Source organism: Nelumbo nucifera, chromosome 8 (genome assembly GCF_055504915.1).
Source record: "Nelumbo nucifera cultivar China Antique chromosome 8, China Antique-T2T, whole genome shotgun sequence".
Taxonomy (NCBI): domain Eukaryota; kingdom Viridiplantae; phylum Streptophyta; class Magnoliopsida; order Proteales; family Nelumbonaceae; genus Nelumbo; species Nelumbo nucifera.
In genome coordinates this window covers 55,656,268-55,674,015 of record NC_142656.1, presented here as the reverse complement: position 1 = coordinate 55,674,015, position 17,748 = coordinate 55,656,268, and the positions used below count along the sequence as shown (strand labels likewise).

At 32.6% G+C, this 17,748-nt stretch overlaps 1 protein-coding gene across 1 annotated transcript; it reads right to left on the bottom strand.

The window, feature by feature from the left end:
• Positions 1 to 5,746: 5,746 nt before the first annotated feature.
• LOC104589215 (putative disease resistance protein RGA4) lies at positions 5,747 to 9,965 on the bottom strand. The gene is made up of 3 exons (XM_010247457.3): positions 7,089 to 9,965; positions 6,928 to 6,973; positions 5,747 to 6,036 (listed from the first exon to the last, which is right to left on the bottom strand). The coding sequence occupies exon 1, from the start codon at positions 9,873 to 9,875 to the stop codon at positions 7,104 to 7,106; it is 2,772 nt and encodes a 923-aa protein (XP_010245759.1). The 5' UTR covers positions 9,876 to 9,965; the 3' UTR covers positions 5,747 to 6,036; positions 6,928 to 6,973; positions 7,089 to 7,103.
• Between the last annotated feature and the right edge of the window lie 7,783 nt (positions 9,966 to 17,748).

Sequence of the window (17,748 nt, the reverse complement as noted above, 5' to 3'; positions counted from 1 at the left end):
ATATTATTATATAATAAAATTATTTATTATATATATTTATATATTTGTATGTATATGTATATGTATATGTATATGTATATGTATATGTATATGTATATGTATATGCATGTATATATGTATGTATGTATGTATGTAATAAAAAAATATTTATTTATTATACTAGGCTCGTGAGCCTCATGAGCCAAGCTTCATTGGGCTTGATCTTGGCTCGATTAGCAAACGAGCTTATATATCAGGCTCGAGCTCAACTCGAAGCTCGATTTAAATCGAGTTGAGACGAACTTTTCACGAGCCAGACTCGAATAATTTGTGAGAAGCTCGGCTCGTGGCCACTCTAGTCCTTAAGAAATAGAACCCAAGCTCCTCCATATCATTGCATTCAACAACTTTGTTAGTACAACACATCCTCCATATTCCATTGAGTTTCCTTATCACAAATTCATTTCCTGGTCACATCTATGTTATTTTGTTTGAAAAGTCACTCCTGTGCCGAAATAAACAGAAAAAACAAGAGAAACTTATCGGTGGATCAAGCACCGAATGCTCAAAAGGTCCTCATTAATTAGAAACCAAGTCTCACTATCTCTCCATATTCACAAATTGACAATCAAAATAAGCTTAGGAAGTTAGAATGAATTTTCACACTTTATGTTTCACTTGAGTCCTGATCTCTTGCCCACGAGAACTCTACCTACATTTATTGCAGCCACATATGGAGAACATCTCATCCCCTGTATAATATTATGCAGGGGGAGATGTTCCCAATTCACAGGGGGTAGTGTATTGTGGGTAGGCGTGGGTAGAGTTCTTGTGGACAGGAGATCGAGAGTCTTTCACCTTGCTTAGAAACATGACTCCCTTTGCTTCTCCCTTTTGCTAATGTTAGAATTCAATATTCAAGATCTACAACAAAGCTTTGAACACAAATAAAAGGTGAATGGTGAGATGGAATTATTTTTATTAGTTACATTGTATGAACACTTTTGAATTGGCCTTTTACATGTTTTGAAAATTTAAAGAATGTTTTAAGGCAAAGAAGTCTTTTTATTGATTTTGTGACATGTAACGGTGTGTTATTCTGCCATGAGAGGTTTAAGTGCTTAAAAAAGTAAGAGGAGGTTTCAGTATTTAGAAGAAACCCCAAAGGAGGTTTAAGTCTTTTACCCTTTTGTTAAGGGAAAATTTTATTTTAATACCCTGAACTTTGGGGGCAGTGTTAAGTTAGTACCTGAACTTTTAAACGGGTCACTGCAGTATTCAAATTTTCAAAAAGTGTCAAATTGATTCAAAACTGTTAATTGACGTTAAGTATCATATAAAAGAACAAAAATATCCTTCACCTATCATCTAATTTTCTTCTGCTTTTGGCTTTGTATGGATCTCTAACCACCCCTCCATTTCACCAATTCTGTAGTTGCAATTATAGGGTCCCGCATCATTGTTGCCGGTGGCACTTCCGAATTTGAGGATAAGGGAGAACATCTTCCATCTCTTTTTATTCTTTTACGCTTTTTTCTTATTACTCTCAATTTTTAAATCCATAAAAAAATATTTTTCTTCTTATTTTTCCACAACAAAAATAAATAAATAAATAAATAAATATTAGGCAGCAAAAATCCAAGCCAGAGGCATGTGCAACGGAATGATAGAAAAGCAGAGAATAAAGCTACTCTATTTGTTTCTGCTATTTGCTTGTTCCTTTTTTATTTACATGATTGTTTTGATAATAGAAAAAAAAAGAAAGAAACTCAAAATAACCAGAGAGCTGTTACTAGGTTTATCTATTTTTCCATCACCCCAAAAACACCTTTCATTTTCCCTCAACAGTTCTACCATTTTCTCTCCCCCTTTTAAACAAAGGAGAAATTCAGAAACCGATTCGACTTCAACAGAAAATCAAAAGAAACCAAAAGGGCATATTTCTTGATCTTTCTTGTCTTGCTTTTACTATAACTCAACCTGCTCAAACAAAACAATATATCATTCACTAAAACCAAACAAAAGCGAAAAAACACGAGAGTTGTGCAGAAAAGAGTCTTCTAAAGCTTTATCCTCCATTTTAAGATTTTTCCTTTTTTTTCCATTTCCATTCTGTTCTCGGGAATCAGTCTCACACTTTGAGATTACTAATACAACTGAAGAAAACAACCCACACCTCCAGTTTCTGAACTAGCTCTTTAGCATTTGGAGGATAGACGATTATGTGTCGCTGAGAAGGCATGAAAAAGCCATCGTCCACAGCTTTGTCGATGAAGGTCAGCAGGTAGTTGTAATACCCATCCGCGTTGAGTAAACCCACTGCGGATTCAATAATTTAAGCACTGATCCGCCTGTAATCTTCTTTCTTTTATTGGTTTTCAGTAAAAACCAAAGCGTTCATCCGCATGTAATCAACGTGATGACAATGCAATTGTGGCTCAGTGTTATTATGGCTCAGTTTTAACGTAGAAGATAATTAATAGTGTTTTGTTTTTAAACGTAGTTTTGACATTTTGAATGTTTGGTACTGCAATGACACATTTGAAAGTTTGGGTATTAACTTGATACTACCCAAAGTTTAGGGTACTAAAGTAGAAATTTCCCTTTTTTAAAGCAATTTTACCTACTAGTCTTAGTTTGGAACAAATACAAATATATAAAATGCAAATACATACAAAATAATACAAAATACAAGGTTTTGCACTCTTCATATTTGTTTTTGTACTCCTTTCAAACTGAACATTAGGCTCAGTTTGAAAGGAGTACAAATACAAATATGTAAAGTGCAAAACCTTGTATTTTATGTTATTTTGCATGTATTTATACTATACATATTTGCATTTGTAATCTTTCCAAACTGAGCAAAGAGTACAAATACAAATATGTAGAGTGCAAAAAACTTGTATTTTATATTATTTTCTGTATTTGTACTGTACATGTTTGCATTTGTACTTCTTCCAAACTCAGCCTTAGGTTCAATTTAGTAAGAGTAAAAATACAAATATATATAATATAAATACATAAAAAATAATACAAAATACAGGGTTTTGCATTCTACATATTTGTATCAGTTTTTCCCCACCCCAAACTATTTTCACTTAAGGTCCCACTTCGCATAAAATGATGTGAAAGGCTAAAGGCATACGCCTCAATCAAAGTGAGGCTTACACCCCCATCCTACAATTGAGGCTATTAAGGCCAGGCGATTTTTGGTCACCTCATCTTAAGACACAGGTGGCTAAGAAAAATTACCATGTTGGTTTTACTTGAAGGTTTGTGGCTGAGGGATCTAGATAGACACCCTCAAGAGACTAAGAGATCTAACACTAATACCGTTTCACCATCCTAAGCCCTTGTCTTAGCAGAAGGTCCCAAGAGAAGGGTATTTTGTCTTTCAAAGTTAGATCCCCCACCCAAAGATCTTCGCATTCTCCCCAGAGCACACATCAACTCTAATGTGAAGCATGGTTTTCAAAACCGGGGACTGGTCAAGTGATTGGTTTTGTTTTTCACCAAAACCAGATTTTTGCCAAAAAACATTGATTTGGTTAACAAACTGCTGACCCAGGCGATTGAACTGTTTGAATCATTCAACGGTTTTGACTATTTTTAAAATTTTTAAAATTTTTTTGTCAAAACAGACCGACCATTCGGTTCGAACAATCAGACCGTTCAACTCAAGAACCAGACCTTTAACCGGTTTATTATCCGGTTCGGTTTTAAAAACCTTGATGTGAAGTATGAAATAGTTAGAGATGGAGAAAAGAAACTTTTAGTGGCAATCAAAAGCAGTTGTAGCATTTAATCCAGCATCCCAGCCATAAGGAGAGAAACCATAAAATATCATCATTTGTTTGTATCCAACGCCACTTTCCCAACAGTGAAGAATTCTTCAAGCCTAACCCCCCAAGTCCTAAACCCCCTACTTCCTTTCTTCTACCTACAATGTTCCAACTCATCATTTGGTTCTTGGATTCACCCAGCTACGGCAGAAGATTCCTCGTGTTGCTAATTTAGAGAATTCGACACCTTCTAATTGCCAACTGCAGAACTTGGCCCCTTTCATCTCGACAAGAGATCAAATGGTTGAGCAAAGAGAATGAATAATAACAAACAAAGAGAGAGAGAGATGAAGAATGACAAAAGAATAAGAGGGGCACTAAGCGGGGGTGTTTTCCTGGTCTTTTTATGTTTTATGTAGAAAAAAATCAGTATACCCCTTCTCTCATATACATGTTATTTGATCATGTATGCTTTATTTAAAAGAAGGGTGTTTACAATTTGGTTTGGTTTGGTTCAAGTTATTTGACCAACCAAATCGATTTGGTTAGATTGGAGAGTTAGTTATCCGAAATTTTTTGACCAATGATAAAAACTGGTCATTTCGGGTTGTACTGATTTGGCTTGGTTTTTGATTTGGTAGTTGGTTCAGAAAATTTAATTTTAAAAATTGAATTTAGAAGTTAAACTTACATTTAAAGGATAGAAATAGTATCATTAAAAAGTAGATTTAAAAAATTAAAAAGCCCTAAACCCTCTATTCCTTGCTTCTACCCACAATGTTCCAGCTTATCGTTTGGTCCTTCTTGGATTCATCCAGCTACCACAGAAAATTCCTCATGTTGCTAATTTAGAGAATTCAACACCTTCTAATTGCCTACTATAGAACCCGGCCCCTTTTGTCTCAACAAGAGATCAAATGGTTGAGCAAAGAGAATGAATGATAATGGATATAACAAATAAAGAGAGAAAAAGAGAAGGAAGAACAAAAAACATATATAGCATACTTGAGATATCTACCATTGACTGAAAATACGCAGGGTTTTTAAGAACGACAAAAGAATGAAGGGCATTGAGTGGGGTGTTTCCCTGGTCTTTTATGTTTTATGTGAAAAAAAAATCAATCTATCCCTTCCCTCACATGTTATTTGATCATGCATGTTCGTTTTACTTATAAGTAGGGTGTTCACAATTCAGTTCAGTTTGGTCCAAATTATTTGACAAATCAAATCGATTTTGTCGAGTTGTGGAGTTAGTTACTCAAAATTGATCGACTAGTGATAAAAACCAACCAATTTGGGTTATATCGATTTGGGATAATTTTCAATTTGGTTGTTGATTTAAAAAATTTAAAATTAAAAATTAAATTTAGAAGCTAAATTTAAATTTAAAGAATTGCAGTAGTATTATTAAAAAATATTAAAAATTAAAAATTGCAATGGTTAAAACACTAAGGAGTTTTAAATATTGTTCACAAAATTTGGGGGGGAGCTATTTGCAAAATCCTACCTAACTTGCAAATTATTGGCTGTAAATTTAATTAAGAGGACCACGACCTATAAAGTACAAACTGAGGGCTCACGCCTTAGAAAAAGGATTTCCACTAAAAATTCATCACGGGTGTTATCCGTTTAATAGAAATTAGAAAAGAATTAATCACTTGTCTTATCCATATTAAAGATATTCAACAAACTTAATAACATATATAATTATAATGACAATCCAAAACCCAATGAATATTGAACAACTGAATCTATCCATTGCAACAAATTAAAATTTATTGGATTGACCATGGATCATCAAGAGAGGACAGATGTGCTAAATTAGATAGATAGATAGATAGAATGATGATCAAACAGATCAATTTTGGGTTTGCATGGTCAATATAAATGATGCTTGTTAACATGATGATGTTAATCTTTTAATCTTGTACAAAAGCATACATATATTCACACATAATGTAATCTCTACTACTACAACCAATGCATTATATTACAAGCTGTCTCCACTTCCTCCATGGTAGTCATACAACAAATGATGCATTATATTACAAGCTGTCTCTACTTTCTCCATGGTAGTGATATATATCTAGGTGCCATCAATTTTGAGATGATCTGGCAATTATAATAATACCTTGAAATTTGCAAATTACACTAATTAAGCTTATTGAAGCATTGGATCCAAATCTCTTAAATACAACACAATTCTACTTATAGTAGTAATAGACATTACACAACAAACACGAGATACCAACTGCCAGAAACTTTTAACTCTGCCCTGGAGATACATTAGATGTAAAATAATGTTAGCAAAATCAAATATTTATTATTTCAAAACAAAAAAAAGAATAAAATATTTATCAGTTATCAGTGTGAAACAAAGTTTTTAAAACTGGACCAGATAGAGAACTGTTTTAGGTTCTGATTCTTAGGTCGAATGGTCTGGCCCACTCTGACTAAAAAAAAAAAAAAAAAAAAAAAACAAAAACCATTGTCCAGGTCGATGATTTAACGGTTTAATCGCCCGGATCAACCATTTTGACGATTTGGGGTGAAATGGAACTGGTCAGGTTCTGATTTTTCCAGTCCAATCGTATAATCCGATTCGGTTTTGAAAACATTAGTGTGAAATGAATATTTAGATGAAAAGGATTACACAAGAAATTCATATAAAGGCAGATAAATAGGACCGATTAAATTGTCTGAGGTTTTGAACCAGGTCTAGGCCTGTAGTCTGTACCCTATTTCGAAACTGAAGACACGTGTGGGCCAGGCCAGACCTTAGAAAAATTCAAATTGCTAATTAACCAATAACTGAAATGGCACTTCACAGAAAATTAAAAATACAGAAACCTTTGAGGAAACGGGAAAACTATTAGGCTAATTATTAAAGGTCAAAGTTTTCTTGAGCGTTAATAATTAACAGTTTGACGGGATTAGCGTGTATTGGTGTGTTGGTGACTCCTAAATCCTAATTATTAAGGTCATAAAATTGATGAGGGGTTTGAATTTCAAATGCTGGTTTAGTTTTTGTTCTCTACCGTGTCAATGGTAATATCATGTACGATTTGATTGCAATTTACTAATTTATTAAGAAGATTAGAAAAAGAGAGAGAGAGGTTAGAAAGATAAAAGGTAATTAATTCAGCAAAAAATAAAATAGAATTACCCGTAATCAAATTTGTATTTGGATGGATTGGACAAAGCCGAATCACCTTGAACAAGAAGATTAATTAATTAGAATATACTTGTTTAAATCAAAAAATTAGAACATACAAATAAATTAATTACACAAAGAGAAAGAGAAAGAGGATATATGTATGGACTAACCTTAGATTAATGATCTCAAATTTGGACATCTGGAATATGAGCAATCTTGTTCCAATCCTGCCCTGTCTGTCTGTTATATCTCCTTGTCAAATAGGGACATCGTCTAATACACAACCGTTTTAATGATGTGAAGCCTTGGATCCCTTCCCACAGGGATCTCAGGTTGGGGCAATGCTCCATCCACAGTGCATTGAGAGACACCAAATTAGAGTTCTGGTTCCTTTCTTCTTCTTCTTCTTCGTCTTGAAGAAACGCCAGATTAGGGCAATTCACTATTACCACTCGTTCAATCTTTGTAATCCATGAAGGCAATCTTATGCCAGGAAATCCTATTAAAAAGAAATATTTGAGATTAGAGTGAGGTTCGAGGGCTTCCAGCAGCACATCATTGACGATGTCTAGACCCACACCATCCGGAATAGAAGAATTTCCTTCCCAAAGGAGCCCCAACTGACGAAGGTGGTGTTTGTCCTTTAAAAACTTTGCCCCGCTAATTGCTTGTTCATGGAGGTTAAGGTTGTGGAACCAGTCACCTTTGAAAACTATACCCAATTGGCGAAGATGATTTGAAAGAAGATGTCCAAACTCTCCAGTACTGCCTATAACAAAACCCCATAATGTTTGGAGGTTGGTTAATTGTCCTAGCATTCCCACTGGCATCTTCTCAACGCCACTAAACATGATACCCAGATGCCTCAAATTAATCATCTTTCTCATATCTCGTGGGAGTTGTTTAAGATTCCGGCACCCTGAGAGCAGTAACGTCTGCAAGTTGTAGAGGTTGGTGATTGAGTCGGGTAAATCTTCAATGTCTGTACACGAGAGGTTAAGGTATCTCAAATGTTTCAACCTTCCGATCTCAGGTGACACCAAAACCTCCCTATTCTCATCATAGCGCCTAGACAAGTCCAACACGCGTAAGCACTTTAAGTTCAATGACATATAATCAAACAGATTGTAGTCAATTTTGCAAATATCCCTTAAGAGAAGAATAGTACGCAGTCGCCTTCCACCACCAGCTCCAACATACGACGACAACAATTCTACAATTGTCCTTGGCTCGGGATAAGATCCCATAGGTGCAACAACTGACAAATGACGAGCTTTTTCATGAACAATTTGTCTTAATTTATTCTGCTGTTGATGAACATCCTCATCATCGTCGTCATTTATCGATGAGTTTGATGATGAATTTGACGACAACTGATCAATAACACAACATTCATCCCCATTCACTGATTGTGCAAGATCATGCATGAGGTCATGCATCTTGCATTTCCTTATTTCACCTGAATATTCATCTCTCTCTACATCCTGGAAAAACGACCGACCCAATAAGCTACTGAAGTATTTCTCAGCGGTATCTTCCAATGAAACCTCATCGTTAGCTTCTCCAACCACAAACCCATGCGCAATCCATTGCCATATCAACATATGTTTATAAATCACATAGTCTTTTGGAAACACAGAACAATAAGCAAAACACTGCTTCAAATGGTAAGGCAAATCATCGTAACTCAGTTTCAGGGCCGCCATGATTTGAGCATTATCATTTCTGTATTGTTTCCAAATTTCATCGTCTCTCACCAACTCCCATTCCTCTTTTGATCTTTTGGTGCGCAATAGCCCTCCCAATGCTTTTACTGCTAAAGGCACACCCTTACACCTTTTCACCAAGTCTATTCCAATTTTCTCCAGATCTGCATTTTCATCCTTATTTGCAATTGCAAATGCTCTTCGCTGGAATATGGACCAACAGTCTTTATCAGATAATGCTTCCAAACGGTGCATTAGAGGTTCACCCCTCACGACGGATGCAACCTTCTCACTGCGTGTTGTTACAAGGATTTTGCTTCCTTTCTTAGCAGCATCTCCTAAACACTTTCTCAACTGGTTCCACTCGCTTTCATCCTCATTCCAAACGTCATCGAGAACCAGTAAATATCTCTTCCCTCCTAAACTCTCTCGAATTTTTCTTACAATCATATCCCAATTTTCTAGGTTGCAACTATTTTTCGTTGCTGATTCTATGATCAGCCTACCCACCCTTTTGACATCAAAGCCAATATTCGACACACGAACCCACATTTTTAAATCAAAATGTTGGTTTATGGATTCATCATTGAACGCTAACTGAGCAAGCGTGGTTTTGCCTAATCCTCCAATACCAACTATTGGAAGGACTGAGACATTAACCTCATCACCACAACAGTCTTGTAGGTTATTTATGATTTTTGATTTATCCTTGTCCCTCCCGACAATTGGTAAATCAGCAATATCATCAAGAAAAGCATAGGTTTCTTGCACTCCTTTTCCTTTTTGAATGCTTGTAATAGAAGTAGTGTTTGTACTACTACTGAACTGAAACCTGTTCTTTTCTTTATCAATTCCGTCCAACTTCACATTGATCTTCCTAATCTCATGAGCCATCCTAAGACGAAATGCAACTGGGTTGGAGTAGGGTGAGAAGAAGTTGCATACCTTTTTCTTCATGCTTTTTCTAATCTCCATCTTGCGTCGCAAAATTTCTGTTGCATATTCGTCCAGTACGTCATCAGCTTCATAAGCCACATCTCTCAATTTCATCAACCAATCTTTCACGTTCTCATTCTTCACTTGCATCGTCTCAGCCTCCTTAACTACAACTTGAATCTTCTTCAATATGTTCTGAAGCTTTCTTAGCTCTGCCTTGAAACCCCAGGCTAGATTATTGATCTCATCGGCAACCAAGGAGAGCAACTTATCGATGATCCCCTCCGTGACAACAGTAGCCACAGCTTTGGCCATCTTAATTTCTAATTAATTATAAGCTCCAAAGAAATTAATTAATTGAAACCACCACCACCACCACAACAACAACTAATTGATCTTTGTGTAATGTAGTTTGTTTGCAACAACGTGGACACAAACCAGTGTCTTAAATAGATCAATGCTCTCTATGCTTATTTGCCCAGCAACCAAATATACCCAAGAAATCCCCATCACTGAATGTAACTTTCCTATAAAGCAAGGAAGATAATCAGCTGTCATTGTACCTAAGAGAGAGGGAATCATCAACCAGCATAAGATTGAGCTTGTGGCACCTGGAGACAAGGGAGTTAAGGAATTCAATTCCTGCCTCTGTGAGAAGCAAAGCAAATTAAAGCATGTCCTTGTCCTTCAATTACCAAGGTAAACTTCATTTATTCCTTGTCTTAATTAATTAAATACCTTCTCATGAATGGGATTAATTGATTCCTGGTTTTATAATCGTGTTAGGTTTGAAAGAATTTAAGTTGGATTACATCTTCCTATTGGTCCTGGGAGATAATTAAGTCGAAAAGATGCATACTTATTGCCTCCTTAGTTAGCTTGCTACTACGACAACAATGTTTCTGTTTTGCCAAATAATGAACTTAAATTATATTTGTTTATTCTTTCTTTGGTTGACTCAGTTAATTATTATATTATATTACATATAGTACATTTTTTCATTTAATTGATATGTTTTGTATAGGTCTCAAATTATACAAAAATGGGACATCAGCTCAATTAAAGCTCGTCGATATATCGTTAGCTACCCCAACTGGCCCCAAGCCATAAGTAGGAAGCTTAATTAATTTCTACTGAATTATTAGAAACTGCAGTAAAATTAATTCCAAATGACATGGGGCTTTCCAAACATTTGACCATTTTGGTTAGGGGTGAGCTAAAAAACCGAAAAATCGAATCGACCAAAAAAACCAACCAAAGCCAAACCGAAAATTCGGTTAATCAAATCGATCGATTCAATTTTGGTTCAATATTTAAAAAAAAAACCAAAGGTATTGGTTTGGTTTTGGTTAACCGAAATAGAAAAATGGCAATTAACCGAACCGACCAGTATACATATATTTATATAATATATATATATATTTTATATTTTCTATACATTAAAAATTAATAAATATGCATTATATATAAATACATATTTATAATATATAATATATTATTTATTATTTAAAATATAATATTATATATATATATATTTCTAGTATTTTATTATATATCTATATATTTTTCTATAATAAATATTGTAAATAATAAAAAACCAAAAAATCGATGATTAACCAAACCGGTCAATCAATTTATATATTTTTCAAAAACTGGTAACCCCTATTTGGTTTCAAAAATTAGCTCGTGATTTGGTTAATCGAACTGAACACCCCTAATTTTGGTTTATCATTCCTTAATTTCCTTCATCAATAGACAAATTAATTACAAACTGAATTTATTTACTGTACCTTTCTCCCCTCCTATATACATGTATAATGTAGCCACATCCACTCCACCCATTGCCCACTGTTGTTTATTAGTAAACTAGTAGGGACCCGTGTACTGCACGGGATTTTTTAAGCAAAAGCTAAATAATAGAAATGGTCATTTACTAAAATACCCCTTATAGTTTTATTGATTTACTATGGCCATTGATTTACTAAAACACCACTTATAATTTGCAATGGGTTTAATCAATCTTCCATTAGATGATAGTGGATAATGACAGTGCTGACCCTAATGTTCATTTAAATAAATTTAATCAAAAGAAAATAAAAATAAAAATACTATTTTTGCCCTTAATAAGACACGGGCAACCACTCTATTGGCTATATTTGGTCAATTTTGTTATATGTACAAAAAAGTGTTAAGTGTGTTTTTGGAATAAAAAATCATGGGCCTAATGGCAAAACAAACACTCCTTAATGAAAGGTTGATTAAGTAAATAAGTTGTAAAATATATGGGATATATATTTTAGTAAAATGAAAACTATAAGGTAGGTTTAAGTGAATATGTAAAACTATAAGGTGTGTTCTAGTAAATGACCCTAATAGAAACACATAAGTGCATAAAATTGTTTTGTATTTTCAAAATTTTAAATAATTAATAATAATTCATATTTTATATACTACTTTTAAATTTTTTATAATACAAAAATAACAATAATTAATTTCAATTAGGTTTATTCATCAAACTAATGAAATTGATCAACTCCACCCGAGTTGGTCAGTTTTCTATTATTTTAGGTCGACTTTGGTTAAAAAAATTCTCAATTCGACCAAGTTGAATCAGTTTCACTTAGGCCACTTGTAAATTGACCAAAACCAAACAATCTAACTGATGCAGCGCAATCCGGTCACTCCTAGCTGGCGGTGACTTGTCTCCGAGCTGGCGACGGACGGTACCTGAGAAGATGGCAGAATCCCAGGGAGTTCTCCCGGTAGGAATACTCCGACAGTCAAGTTAGTCTCGAGAAGTTTTGAGAATGCAATGTAATAGTGTTCAGCTAAGAGTATGGATGCACGATACCTCGGGCCCCTGGAGGATTGTCCTTATATAGCGAAGTTGCTGCGATCAGGGCGGAGCGGTTTCGAGATTACCGTCGCTGATGGAGTCCGTTACTCAGGATAAGTGTTATCCATTAGTTGAGATCATTTCCGCCCAAATCAGGTGGGGAGATAATGCTGACCATTACGAAGTGTGATTCCGTAAAATCGGGAAGCCGTTAAGGGCTGATTTTGGGACAGTTAGGAAGGTAGATCGATACACCTGCACTAGCTCACCCGAGCTAATTTTACCGAGTTGATACCCGTATTGGTGTTGCCGAGCTGTCGCCCGTGATGTTTCAAAATTAGGCTAAGTGTTGGCCTTACGACTTGGTATCGAAGTACTCTTAGCTTGGGAGAGGTCTTGGCCTTGGCCTTAGGGGGTTCTGAGCTCGGGGAAATCTAGATGTTATCTTGTAGCGAGCTATCTCATGTACCAAACTATTCAATCAGGTTCCGATGAGTTCACTTCGCCGAGTTATGGCCAGGCTATCATTCTGAGTTGTCACTCTCGCCAGGTCACGTCCACATGTCCCCCCTTTTACTAGGTTGGGTCAAATCATCCTCCATCACTAACCACGAACATATATTAATATCTTATATTTTAAACATAATTTTTAATATAAAAAGTGGAAAATTTCCCATATTTCTTAGTCTAAAATGTTTTATATCATAAATCTAATTTTTGAATTTATTTTTATTAGTTGCATTGTAATTTTTAAAATTAAATTTAATTTTTAAGTTTAAATCTTTTGAACCGACTGACCAAACAAAAAATAGACCCAAACCGATACAACTTGAGTGAATCGATTTTCATAAAAGGTTAGTCGGTTTCAACTAACCAACTCCCCAACCTGACCAGGTTAATTTGGTTGTCCAAATAGCCTACAACCAAACCAAACCAACTCATGAACGCTCATAATATTAATTAAATTAATAGTCTAATCTCTGATAAATACCAATTGTTTAATCTCCAATAATTATTGAAAGTTTTATGTTAAATAACAAAACAAAATAAATTTATACATAATCATTAAAAATACATTTATCACAAAACAATAAATAATTACTGAAATACAATAAATTAATTTTAGAATATATAATTACATAATAAATACAAATTAAGAGTTTAAAATTATTAATAATAAACATTATTTTTTGAAAGTTATTTTCTCGAATTATAACTTGATATAATTGAAATTAGTTATTTACAATATTATGTTAAAATATTAAATTATTATTAATTTCAACAATATGTTATAATTATTTTTCTACTTTTCAAATTTTTAAGTATATTACATAATTTCTTTATCTTAACTATTTAAAATCTAGTTATGTTAACTATTTTGTTATTTAAATACTTAAATAATATGTAAAATATTTAAACTTTAAAATAGTAAATTATTTATTGAATTTAATTATCCATAAAATCATAATTTATACTATTATGACATAATTTCATTATTGATTTTGTAATATATTAAATTATTATTAATTTCAATTATATGTTATAATTATTTTTCTACTTTGAAGATTTTTTTTTTAATTTATTATATAATTTCGTTATTTTAACTATTTAAAATCTAGTAATTACCAAAAAAACTATTTAAAATCTAGTAATTACCAAAAGACCTATTTAAAATCTATAAAATATTTTTTTTGTTATTTCAATTTTATTTATTTAAAGCTATTACATATTATTAAATATTTGAAAAACATTTAAATTGATAAGCCAAAAAAACATAATTTAAATTGTTAGTACATAATTTCATGATATGTTTTGTAAAAATATAAATTATTTTTTATGTTTTTAAAAAATATTTTAAAGTTATTATATAATTTTGTTAGAATATTTAAAAATTCTTAAATTTTTTAATCAAAACTTTTCTTTAGATGGATATAGATAAAAAGTAGGGCCGAAGATAAATAGGAATTGAAGATAATTTAGGAGAGAAACTCTGTATTAAATTTGAGATAATTTTGGAGATAAATAGGAATTAGAGATAATTTAGAAGATAAGTAGGAATTAGAGGTAATTTTGGAGATAAATAGGAATTATAGATAATTTAGAAGATAAGTAGGAATTAGAAATAATTTTGGGAAAAGTGGGGGGTAGTGGGAAAAGTAGTTTAGGAGTAATTTTAGGAGAAGAGAGTATTTAGGTTTTGGGAAAGTGCATCTCATTGGTTATTTCAAAAAGACAAGGACTAAAAAATAAAAAATTCGAAAAAAGGAGAAAATTTCTTGCACCAACTTTTAAGTATGTTTAATTTTAACCCAAACCACTTTTGAAAGTGAAAAATAAAAATAATGACTTGGTGAATAATCATATGATGCCATTGTTTGAACTATTGACCTATTTGACCAAGTCAATAGGCTTAATGTATCACATTAATTATCTTTTTTTGTATTTTTAGTCATTTTATACATTAATAATTATAATTCTCATATTGTTCACATATTTTTGTTTCGTGTAATGAATATATAATATTAAAGGCATGCCCAATTTTTTCCATAAGTTTTATAAAATTTTATATCTTTTTATTTTTATTAATTGCTAATTGGTTAATGGCATCATAAGTTTACTTTTTTCATTGGTAGAAAAGTGCAATTCTAATTGTTTATAGAACATTGGTTTCTAGTAATGGCCATTTTTTATCTCGTGGTCAAATTAATCCGCCAAACTGGTTAACCTATCACCTAACCAAATCCTGGGTCCATTTACTACCAATATGCTTGCCTACAAAAAGCTATTGACTCAATCAACAACATAATGACCTAGCTAAGTGAACTATTGAACCATTTAAATGATTGAGGTCATGAGTTAGATATTATTATTTTTTATATTCCATTGCAATCATCAATAGAAATAATTCATATTTTTCACATTTCTTTATATGATAAATATAAAATACTAGAGATATGTTTGGTTTTTCTATATGTTTATAATTTTCGTATTTCTATCTGTTTTTAAATTTTTATTATTTAATTATCATATCATGGATTACCACATTTTGCCCAAAATATCATTTTACCTACCACTGGGATGGGAAAACCATTCTTATTTCTTTTAAATATTTATTGTTTGATCTTGACACCATGAATTGGCCGACCCATTTAACCCAAAAGGTTGGACCATTTACCACCTATATAGAAAAACAATTTTATTTGTAAATTGATTTTCAATACTCTATTTCATTCACATCATTAATACAAAATAGAGATACAATTTGAGTGGGTCGGACTGGGTTTAAAATCAGCCTAGGCCTAATTTAAAGATCGAGCCTAAATTGAGCCTATGGTCAAGCCTAAACTTTCCAACGTAAGGCTAGGTTGACTTGAAATTTTATGTACTCGGACTGGGCATTGGATACAAGGTAATCGATCCAATTCTATCATCTTTGTTCTTAATGCTTTCAAAAAATAAAGCATAAAATTTCATACATGGGATATGCCATCGGATCTCCAAATTTTCTATCTGTCAAAGGGTCAGTCATCTTTGGACACGTTGTACATCATCTATCGCAACTTTCATTTGAAAGGCCCTATTGGGTTTTATAATAATCCTATAAATTAATACCTTCCTTTTGTTAGTTTTGAGGTGGAAAATGCTGATGTAATACATTAATTTTTTTTAAGCCATTTGGAAGGTAGAATCGACAAAGGATCAAAGTATTAGTATCGGGTATTGTATCGGATAAGTCATATATGGATATAGATATGCTTTGGAAACACATGGATATGAACGAAAGATATAGAAACGCTTGGATATGTTAGCGAAATGCATATACATCACATAAATACATTAATAATACTAAACCAAAAGTTGAATTATGTATGAATAAAATATAAAAACAGGAGAAATGCATAATTCAATGGGTTATATGAAGAAAAATATTACAATAAACAATATCGGGACTCTAGAACATTCAAACATTGTACAATAATTATCATTCTTTCAATTTTTATTAATTTTTGGGAATACTTATTAATTTAGTATTTTATTTAAATAACAACTATTTTTTAAATAATAAACATGTTTTCATGTTTAACATATAATGTTTTTATTTTACACATAATTGTAAAATAAAACAAATAAATCATTTAAGGTAGATAAAATAAATTATATTTAATTTTCAGTTTTTATTAAATATTTTGGGAAAATTAAATCTTAAATTATTCGTTTCAGTTTTTATAATTATAATTTTTTGTTTTCCATTAATGTTGTTGGGAAAATTTATTTATTTGGTATTTTTATATAATAACTATTATTTCAAATAATAACTATGTTTTCATTTTTAAAATATAATTATGTGTAAAATAAAATATATAAATCATCTAAGGTAGATGTCATATATTATTTTTATAATTTTTGGTTTTTATTAATTTTTTTAAAAACATTAAATCTTAAATTATTTATTTAATTTTCTTAATACTATTTTTTAACTTGTAATAAAGATGAAAAACAATCCAAAAATACACAATGTACAATTTTGTCAAATTAAACACGGATACGCTTCCGTATCGGTATGTATCAAACCGTATCCACTGATACGATGAGATACGGCCCGATACAGAGGCATATTGTTCCGATACACATGACTTGTAGGATGAGTATCCAATCATAACATATCCTGTACCCATGATCATGGATACGGATACGACACACCCTATATTGGGAGTATCGTGTCGATACCTTTATCCTTGGAATTGACACCGTCTATCACTCAAGGCCAATCAGACCTCCAATTAACTTCTCCTTCCTATCTTTCTGCCATGTAGGTTTTCATGCATTAATTCTTGAAACAACCTTTGTGCATGTTCCAAGTCACCCTCCTTGAACAAAGATGCCCTTAAAGTGTTGAAATCAAACAGAGTAGGATAATGCCAGCAATGAGCTTTCATTTCATATAAAAGTCCAATTGCAGTGCCATTCATTTACAGCTTGTAGAATCTATCTACCATACTAATGTAGCTAGAGCAATCCAATTGCAGTATCATTCTTTTGTAAAGATAAGCATTTTACAAGGAATTCACATCCTATATATGGACCCTTCAGTCCACCTTTTAGCAATATGGGATGAATTGTCTTCTTACACGACTGATCCTCTTTGTACTTGTGTGAAGCTTTGAAGGAGTTTCTTGCAGAAAGAGAGAAGAGAGAGACAAGGAGAAGGTATATCAGTTTTTAATCTTGTCTTACTGAGAAATTCTGCATCGTTGGTTAGATGGAGCATCCTTAATTAGTATGGATCCTCTCCTTACTGTTAGCATAGTCTATGCTCTTGTATCTCACTTGCCAATGCTCGATCTACTTCAA

What these genes read in the sequence shown, in the direction of transcription:
- LOC104589215 (XM_010247457.3), bottom strand. Translation starts at nt 9,875, where the DNA reads ATGGCCAAAGCTGTGGCTACTGTTGTCACGGAGGGGATCATCGATAAG.